Source organism: Oryzias melastigma, linkage group LG20, assembly GCF_002922805.2.
Source record: "Oryzias melastigma strain HK-1 linkage group LG20, ASM292280v2, whole genome shotgun sequence".
Taxonomy (NCBI): Eukaryota; Metazoa; Chordata; class Actinopteri; order Beloniformes; family Adrianichthyidae; genus Oryzias; species Oryzias melastigma.
Window position 1 is genome coordinate 23,026,824 of NC_050531.1, and position 10,237 is coordinate 23,037,060.

Genomic DNA, 10,237 nt, shown 5'->3' on the forward strand with positions numbered 1-10,237 from the left:
CCCTGCGACAGACTGGCGACCTGTCCAGGGTGAACCCCGCCTTCGCCCATCAGTAGCCGGGATAGGCTCCGGCGCCCCCGCGACCCCGACAGGGACAAAGCGGTCTGGAAGATGGATGGATGGATAACATCGGGTCATTAATAACAATAAAATAAAATGATCTGGAGGGCCGGATAGAATTACTCAGAGGGCCGAATCTGGCCCTCGGGCCTTGACTTTGTCCACCCAGCAAGATTGTGGCTTTCAGCCCTTTGGGTCATACCCGACATCCCATCAGAGATGGATTGTGAGGGGGGATTAAAGTGAAAGCGTGGCCTTGGCTGCAGCTCTCGGCTGGCTTCAGGGAGGCAGTGATTTCACACACAGTGGGATCTGACGGGACGTGAACTGAATCTCAGGCACACTCCCTGATGTGTTCAACGCTGGTGTGAAAACAGATTCTTGAGCAGAAAGTGGCCAAAGAAGACTACGGTTTTTGAAACCATAAATCTTATCAGCATTGTAAATGAAGCCTCCGATTCCTTCAAAAGCAAACATTCTAGTTAGAAAGATCACTAAACTTTTCATAATTCAGCAGATCCTTTTCCTCGAACTCCACATTTAGAATCCATCAAGACTTTCTGATGTGCTGTGTGTTTAAATTTCACGAAGATGTCTGACCTCCTCTTGCTTTTTTAATCGGTTTCTCTGGCCTTTGATGGAGTCTGGTCTGACCAGAATTCAGTCATGGATTTTTTTCAGGCATTTTTATCTTGTTGCAGCTGATCCTGCTCTAGGACAATGATCAATTATTCCTGAGCATGCCGTCGTGATGTGATCCGTTTTCACAGGAAATGCAAAAGTTTAATGTGAAAGGTCATTTCAGAGTTCCAAACATTATCAGAGGAAATCTTTAAAGATAAAGATCAACTTTTTGAAGTCAAACCTTCACTCCAGAGATTTCTCTCCCTTTGATTTCTTGTGTGAAGCGGCTTTGATGCAAACAGAAAATCTGAAGATCAAACTACGTCTGAGTTATCCTGCAGACTTTAAACCCATCAGAGCAGAGAAGGTCCAGCAGCTTTCAGCAGCTTGACGGTCCTCGTCTCTACAGATGATCTTTTTATGTCAGCTTACAAGAATAATGATCCAAACGGGAACAAAAGCGTCCTCTGAACCATCCGACGACGCCAGAACTTCATGATTCAGAAGGTTTTCCTGGAAAAAAAGAACATTTGTTTTAGTTTTGTTTCTCTAAGATGTTTAAAATAAAATGTAAAGGTGAAAAATTGTTTAACTATCAACTCTTAGGAGGAGTACACTTTATTTCAGCATCATAAACTCTATTAAGTGTTAAAGGTTTTATTGTAATTTAAATGTCTAGTTTTCATTTTTTTAAATATTTTTTAAATGTTAAATTTCTGTCATAAAGTGCACTGAAGCTGTTGCACAATTATTAGCTGTCTAGTTTTAGAAATCCTACAGTAAATACAGTTCTATTTAAATAAATATTATAAGAATATTTTATTCAAAATGAGGCTAATTTCTCTCAAATAAACAGATTTATAAATTAATACCATGTTTAAAAATATATACATATATATTATCTTTTATATACATATTGAAAGGGATTTCATTTAAAAACATGGTTGGGTTTTTACAAACATGTTTAATTATCCAAAAACATACATATTATAATGTTGATTTCATGCTTTAGCTTCAGTTTCTTCCTCCAGATTCATAAAATCTGAACCTCAAATATGAATATTTCTGCCTTGTATTCCAATAAAAAATACAAATTTAATTATATTTTTAAAACTGACATCCTAAATGTATATTTAGTTTTGTTTTATTTTTTGCAATTAAAGATCATTAATTACAGAAAATTTGCTTGTTTTTTTATTTTATTTCAAGAGCTAAATTTTTGTTTTACAATTTATGACAATATAGGAATTTTAACCAAATTGAATTTCCTGTGAAAAAAATATAATAAAAAAAATGATAAAATCTGGTTAACAACAATCAGGTTTGTTAGAAGAAAGGACTAAAATAAATGTAATTGCTCTATAAATGTAAATGTCCTCCCGTTACCTGTACAGTTAGAGTCCGTCTCTAACGGGGCGGCGGCCTCGCTCTCGTTCAGGTGGTGGCCATCGACGTGGACATGGCGTTCTTCGAGCCGAAGATGAGGGACATCCTGGAGCAGAACTGCAGCAGCGACGAAGACTGCAGTTTCTTCGACTGCTCGTCCAGGTGTGACGCCGCCAGACGCCGCTGCAGCCCCCGCCGCCAGAACAGCAACCTGCAGGTCAGAGGTCACGCCGGCCCGTCATCACTCTTCATTACAGCCCGGCGAGGAAGAGGAAGAGCTGAAAGGTTGGAGGTTTTCTGGAGAACTCTCACAGTCCGCCCCTAATCGCCCGTGTGAGGAATGATGAGGAGACAAGAAGATTTATTTTTTAAATTTTATCTAACTTTTATTTTTCCAGGAAATCCCATTGAGGTTAGATCTCTTTGTGAAGGAAGATCTGGACCGAAAGATCCAACACAAGACAATAAAATACAGTTTAAACAATAAAACAGAAAGAAAATACAATTAAAATATACAGTATGACAATAATTAACATGTCAATCAACAGGCGCAAAAGGTTAAAAAACAAAAACTTTATTTCTCATTTCAAAAAAAAATAATTTGGAAATGAGGAAAAATGATTTTAGACATCAATAAAACCATGATAGTTTTAAACAATAAAATCCAAATATCTAACTAGATTTTAACACTTTTGTTGATTTTAGCTATTTTATATATTATTATCTTACTGTATTTGTTTATACGTATCAATAAATATTCAATTACATTTATTTAAAAAGATAATAATCAATACTTATTAAAAAATATTTAATTCTAAAATTTATTTATTATTGGTAACTTTCAGTATCTTAATTTATCTCAAGTCTAAAAATTAAATAGTGACTTACAAAAAAACAAATTATGAAGCAATTTTTTAACTGATTTTTAATTATTTTTTATCAGATCGAACCCAAAAAGTGGCGCCGCAGCAGATTCTGTCGGCCGGCGGGTCTCCCTGACGATGGGCGAGTCCAGGCTTTTCAAAACTCCATTTTCTGCACAAAGAAAACATTTTAGTCAAATAAAACGAAGAAAAGGAACAGAAAAAAAGAATAATGATCAAGGAGTATAACACATAAAGTTATGTGGATTAAAGTATGAGTAATTCATGAGAAATAGGTACAATGTAATAATCTGTCACAATACAATGAGAGATTTAATTTTAATTAAATTGTAATTTTAAAATTGATTATTTTAATATTGTTGTGAAAAAATAGCCAAAGGTGGGAACGAGGAATTTTCAGGAAACAAAGAAAGAGGAAAAGAATGAAGAAGAACACAGAGACGAGTGAAGACCTGGGCTGATGACACGCCGCTCTCTGATTGGTTGATCTGAGGCCCCGCAGGTCAACCTGCGCTGACCCTCCGCCTGCCAATCAGCTCACAGAAAGAGCCATTGTGTGCTTAACAGTGTGTGTGTGTGTGTTTGATGAAAAGTCAGGTATCATCTGCATAAACACAAAGCCGCCGTGCCCTCCTCTCCTCCTCCAGCCTGTCTCCTGTCGTCTCTCTCCTCTTCATTCCCTTTTATTCTTCATCCTTTCTTCTCCTCCTTTGTTCTCACAGTTCTCCATCACATCCGTCCTTCATCTCCCCTCAGGTTCTCCTCTGTTGTCATCGTCTTCCTCTCTGCAGGTGATCTGTGAGAAGATCTTCCGGCCGTGGTTTTCTCCCACGATCCTCGGGGCCAAAGCCGGACTCCCTCTGCAGGTGGATTTAGGGCTTTTTTTCATCTTTAAACTGTTTGAGTTGCATGTTTGTTTTAACTCGTTCCATCCTTCCAATGAGAAACAGAAACATCCCTTCATCCAATCCAGTCAGGAGCTGTGTTTATGTCCAAAACCTTGTTTTTCTGAGATATAACAATCTGCCATTCAGGGTTATAGCACCTGAAAATAGTACAATTAACTACTACCAACAGTCCCTGGGTTTTTGATTTTGGCTAAAATTGGTAAAATCATTATTAAAAGATCTCTAAGAACGCTTTTACAAAAGATGATCGGAGGGGAAAGACAAACAGCTCTAAAATAACCGTATTCATGAACGTGTTTCAACTGACTGAAGAATACGAGTCATCACATGTCATCAAAGAGTTGTTCCTGGGTTAAATATTTCCTAAAAATGTTTTTTTTTGTTTGTAGCTCATCGGTTGCATGCGATTCTGTTCAGGGGGATCACAAGTCAAGCTTTATTTTTCCAACGATTTCAAATTTTTCAGTCTGGTGTCTGTTAAATGACAACCTGGCAATAATTAATTAGACAAATACTGTATAACAATAGGAGAGCGCGCACAGTGCAAATAGATCCGGTCTGAGAAGTGAGCCCTGAGGAACTCCACAGCCACACTCTTCTGAGGGTTTTCTTTGTGACAGGTGGAGCTGCAGCGCGCCGTGCAGGAGTGCTCCGAGACAGACGGAGGGGAGAACCAACTCAAAGAGGAAGAAGGAAAACGGAGCATCCTGCAGCGTCTGCGCCGCATCCTGAACCGCCTCCTCCAGGAGGAGGGGCCGCCGGAAGAAGGAGGAGCCAGGGAGGGACAGAGACACGTCCATACAGCTCTGAACTTTTGAAGATAAAGACCAGGATGTGAACGCATCCACATAAAGAATGTGAAGAAACGGTTCCTCGTCCATCCCTCCATGAAGCCTGGCGTCCGTTCTGGAGATGATTCTCCAGTTTTTACAAAAATTTTCACTGTGACCGTCTCGGAGGCTGGCAGCTTCATACTGAACACACCTGCAGTCACAGGGAACCTCCGCTTCCCCCCAACTCTCCTCGACAATTTCTACCCGTGCAGTTTCCTCCTTTTGAACGGCCAAAAGGTTAGTCTCAGTGAGATTCCAACACATCTCTTTAGTTTAAAGAGAAACTCTGAAGAATTAAAAAAAATCAGCTATGCAGCAGAAACTGAAGAGCCAGTGAGCAACACGCTACCTGGAAATGAAAGAAATACCTCCTGAGAACCAGTTCCTCCAACCGTCAGGAGAGCTCGCCCTCCGTGCTTCTGCCTGTCAGCACAGCTTGACCTACTTTTTATAGACAGAGTCAATCAATTCATGTGACAACTAAACACAGCCTTAATATTCTTTTGTTCATGTTTACACATAACTTATTTGTAAATATTGATGAAATCCATTTGAAGTAAGCATGAGTTCAAATGTTCTAGTCATTTTTTGGACAATAATATAACTTCTCTTTCCCATCTTTGTGCATTTACAGATGCTTTTTCCTTGAAGATGCAGCAAAAATGCGACACAGTTTGCAAAAACCGGTTTCTGTGATAGTCCAAATCAATTCTCAAATGAAGACCAACATTCACAGATCAAACCACAGTTCTTACTATGTAATATAAATATGTCTGAATTGTTGCTGTATTTTCTTTTATTGGATGTATGACAACTTAAAATGTATGCTTATAATCCCCATCCTTTATACCAGTGGTCCCCAACCACCGGGCCGCGGACCGGTACCGGTCCGTGAACCCCTTGTCAACGGGCCGTGGAAGAAATTTTATTTAGACGAAATCTTTCATTTTGAAAATTGACCGGATTCTCTCGATTAGCTTGAGCGCTAAAAGCAGTCTGGCGGCGTGTAACACGAGACAGGTTGCATGTGGAAGCTTTGTTTGCAAATGGATCGGATAATTGAGAGACAGAACAGACGAAAGAACAGGTGATTCCAGCACCGTACCTGTTTGTGACTTTCATGAACGAATCTGATCTTTTGATCGGTCATAGAAATGCTGAAATGAGCTCATCCATTCAGACGCTCATTTCAGAGAAGTTGTGAACAAGTTGTGTTAAATGAGATGATCTTATAATGGTAAAATTAACTCATTTTTAACCACTCTTAACATAACGGTAACACACACTCATTCTGCATGGAGAAATGGCATCAGCTGACGCAGAAGGAGCTTGAAATTATCCTGATTATTGCGGAGGATAATTATCATCCAGAGTTGGTGTCTAACATGGATGAAACTGGAAAATTCTGGATAGAGACGTCCTCTCGCACTTATTTGATGATGAAGGAGCTCAGATAGAGACCAGTTAAAACCAGCCCTGCTCCAAAGAGTAACGATTGGTTTGGAGAGAGTTCTCTGATCGTCTGATGAGAAACCTTCCAACAGCTCCATAACACGAGTCACTCCACCAGACATGCTTAAGATGTAGAAAAAAATGTTTTTGTCCTAAATAAATTCTTTTTCTGAACTATATGAAGATATACATCAAATGTCAGTTTTCTAAAACATTTTAATAATCAATAATAATAATTTAAAATCAATAAAATCACAGAAACCAGGAAATGTATTCTGATTATATTTGTTTTGCTGTGATGTTTTTCTGTTTCATCTTCTTGTTCCATGACTTTATCAGCTATAAAAAAGTAGGTCAAGCTGAGCTCCACTACGGCTTCATTTTGCAGTTGTTTCAGTGGAACCGTTCAAGATGTGTCCTGCACTGTTGGACCAGCTTATTTCTTGTTGGAGATTTAATGTGAAAATCCTTTTTTTTTCTTTCTTTTTTTAATTCTGTGTCTCCACCACCTCATGATCTGTTGCATTTCAGCCTCCATGTTTTTTCACATTCTTTTCCAGCGTTTGAGGTCAGATGACTCATTTGGCTTAAAGAAAATGATAGTTCCGTGTTTTAAGGCATTCATTTCCTCCAACTGTACACCATCAATCAAATGTCCGGTGTGGCAGAGATTGATTTAATGCAGCTCTAGCTCATGTTTGTTTGTTGTGGTTTCTAATGAAATGTTCTTTCTGCTGAGTCATGATCACACATGGTTGTAGTTAACGGTGACCAGCGCTCTGTTTTCTCAGTGTTTGCTGCTCGTTGTCAGATCCTCTAGTGTCCCTCGTCTTTCAGGTTTTTGAATGTAATTCTTTCTTTTTTCACTTTAGGATCTTCCAGGAGAGTTAGGATTAAAGTTTACAGAATTCCAAAATAAAAACTGGAGAAACTGTTTTTCTCAATACTTGAGTCGGCAGATGGATATTTTTTAAACCATCAGAAAGAATGGATGACGCAGAGATTCTCCTCAAGAGTGCTGGGATCGGTCTATTCCTAGGTCTCTGGAGCAGATATGGTCAGACAATCTTTATCCTGTGAAGACGTGAAGAAAACCAGGAAGATGTCTCCAGAATTTCATAGTCAAGTGACTGTGCCACAACAAAGATTTAAAGAAACACAATTTCCTGTTAAAAAAACACGACAAACCTACGGTGACCCTGAAGTCCAAAAAGCTGCAAATCACTCAAAGCAAAATACATTAAAGATTACGAGGATTAAAAAAGCAAAACAGTCATCTAACCAGTGATGACTTTGTGTGATTTTTTTTTAACATTTTATTAGTTAAACCTGGAAATTAAAACCGTTATTCCATAGGATTTTTTATTCTAAAAGGCATGTTTCTAAATAATTGTTAGGTTTATTAATTGTTGTTGTGATCTTTAATATTTTTAGTTTTGAGTGGTTTGTCTGTGTAATTTGAACTTCAGGGCCACCGTACAAAACCCACAAAAACGAGTTTCATACAAACTAACGTGGACCAAGTATAAACATATAAAATGTGTCGAGAAAAATATGGCCTCAGTCAGCGACAGACTTAAAGGACCTCGGATGAGAGAACAGAGGGTGAAGAAGTCAATATGTGCAAACTACGGCAAGTCAGAAGATGCAAAAAGTGCGAGTATAATGTATCTCAGAATGTCTGTTGTTTGACTGAAACTGACGTTCACAGGGGTGTAAAACAAACTACAGTGGTGGACAAAAGTGTTGGTACCCCTCAGTTAAAGAAGGACAAACCCACAATTCTCACTGAAATCACTTGAAACTTACAAAAGTAACAATAAATAAAAACATTTTGAAAATTAAACAATCAAAATCAGCCATCACCTTAGAATTGTTGATTTACATAATTATTTAAAAAACAAACTAATGAAACAGCCCTGGACAAAATGATGGTACCTCAATAAAAGATTGAAAACTATTTGACCAGAGTGACATGATTAACTCAGGTGTGTCCTTTAATTGACATCACAGGTGTTTGATTTATTGTTACTTTTGTAAGTTTAGAGTGATTTCAGTGAGAATTGTGGGTTTTGCCTTTCTTTAACTGAGGGGTACAAAGAATTTTGTCCACCATTGTAACTAAAAACTAAGACCTAAACACAGATGTGAACTAAAACAAGAAGTTTTGAACTAAACCAACACGTTAACTGAACTGATAACGGAGATATTAACTCAAATTGAGACATAAACTGAGTTGCAAACTAAAACAAACTGAAACATTATCTCAGATGTAAAGTTACAGACACAGACATTCAAAGCACAAACTGTGACACCAAGACATAAACTATGACGTACAAGATTCACTGATTGGCTATTTTATAAGGCCCACCTGTCCAACTGCTCGTTAACACTAATTTCTAATCAGCCAATCATATGGCAGCAGCTAAATACATTTAGGGACATAGACATGAGCTAAGTCCAGACTCCTTCTTTACTCACCACTTCGTGCACTATATAGTGCGTCCTCCATTCTGTAGAGCTGTCCAAATCTACAATTCCAAAATCGAGTGTCCGAGAAACCTCCCAGAAGTCATTGCGAAAAACCAGTGTGCATCGATGCTCACTACATAAGCCAATCTAGACCACGATGCATTGCGTTTGCACAATTTTTGCAGCACACACAAAAAAGTGTTTAGATATAAGTTTTCAATAAATCATCACCATTTTCATCACCGTGGGCCTCCGTAGAGCAGCGGTAGGGCGGTCGACTCCAGACTGGAAGATTGCAGGTTTGATTCCCGCCTTGCCCGCCCAGGTGTCCAAATGTTCTTGGGAAAGACACTGAACCCCACCTTGGCCCCCCACCTTGGAGGTTGGGGCCAGTTTTCAGCAGTGGAGCTGCCATCAGTGTTTGAATGGATGAATGGTCCTGTGACTATAAAGTGCTTTGGTCCTTCAAGGAAGGTAGTAAAGCGCTATCCGAGTGTATGGCGTTTACCAGAACACAGTGGAGTCATTCAGACATTGCAAAATGTTCATATTGGTTAGAATTTTACTTGGTAAAATTAGCAACATCTTACTTGCCGTTTAGAAAAAAAAAAGTAGTGAGCATGGTGTCCAAATTGGTTTTAAAATCCAGAGCACTAGATAGATTTACAGCAGTAGGGAAAAAATTCAGACATCGCCAGTGTCCAGACGATCTGCTGCAGTTCTAATGGAGCAAGAATGGAGAAGAAAGGTGATTGAAGTGACTTTGAACGTGGCATGGTTGTTGGTGTTAGACAGGCTGGTCTGAGGATTTCAGAAACTGCTGATCTACTGGGATTTTCACCCACAACCATCTCTAGGGGTTTAAAAAATCATTAAAGAAAGTGTTTTTTCTGTTGCTTTTTGCCTTGAGGAAGTAACACCCACCATAAATGTTGATAATATTATGTTTCTAAATGTGCTCTACTGTTTGGTTGAGCAGTTGAAGGGACCAGAACCAACCCTGTCACTGTTGAGGAGGTTTACCCCAACCAGGTCACCAGTCGGTTGCTGGGCCACACAAGGGCCATTTAGAGACACCAGGAAACCTCTGAAGCCTCTTTTTGCAATCCAAGCATGCACAGGGAGAACCTGCAAACTCCACACTGAAAGGTCCCAGCCGGGATTTGAACCAGAACCTTTGGATTGGTTCTTACCCATGTTAAGACCTGTGTAACCAATTAGATTGCTCTGTGCACAACGATGAAGATAAAATAAGCTATTTTTAAATTGATCTCATATTGGTTCACTAGATTAGTAAAAGGAAGATATGGATATACAACAAAATACCAAATATTGGCCAAATAATCGGCCCAGCAAATGTGTTGGCTGACCCCACCAGAAACAAACTGAGAAACTGACAAATATGTACACTATGACATCAAATACAATGTTAACAAAACTCTGATCTGAAATATGAGACATGAACTCAGATGTAAAGACAGATGAACTAATATGTTAACGGGAATGTTATGAAAGAAATGAGACATTGACTTAATGTGTTTCACAGAGAAACAAAGGGAAATAATTGTTTATTTGTTTAAAAGAAGGAAAAGTGTGAGATTTAGTATTGTTTACTTGG

The 10,237-nt window shown here is 38.8% G+C and overlaps 1 protein-coding gene and 1 long non-coding RNA gene across 2 annotated transcripts in view; one reads left to right on the forward strand and one right to left on the reverse strand.

Annotated features, from left to right (window-relative positions):
- The window catches only part of LOC112151422, a 7,144-nt gene extending 3,397 nt beyond the window's left edge, over window positions 1-3,747 (reverse strand). Inside the window, exons 1-3 of the long non-coding RNA XR_002920121.2 lie at window positions 3,021-3,747; window positions 2,071-2,348; window positions 1,117-1,197 (exon numbers count right to left, since the gene is read on the reverse strand). This is a non-coding gene — a long non-coding RNA (uncharacterized LOC112151422). The remainder of the gene's footprint in view (window positions 1-1,116; window positions 1,198-2,070; window positions 2,349-3,020) is intronic.
- The window catches only part of dipk1c (divergent protein kinase domain 1C), a 52,494-nt gene extending 45,413 nt beyond the window's left edge, over window positions 1-7,081 (forward strand). Inside the window, exons 8-10 of the mRNA XM_036217426.1 lie at window positions 2,123-2,287; window positions 3,746-3,820; window positions 4,483-7,081. Coding sequence (XP_036073319.1) covers window positions 2,123-2,287; window positions 3,746-3,820; window positions 4,483-4,680 — 438 coding nt within the window. The 3' untranslated portion in view covers window positions 4,681-7,081. The remainder of the gene's footprint in view (window positions 1-2,122; window positions 2,288-3,745; window positions 3,821-4,482) is intronic.
- The last annotated feature ends 3,156 nt before the right edge of the window (window positions 7,082-10,237 follow it).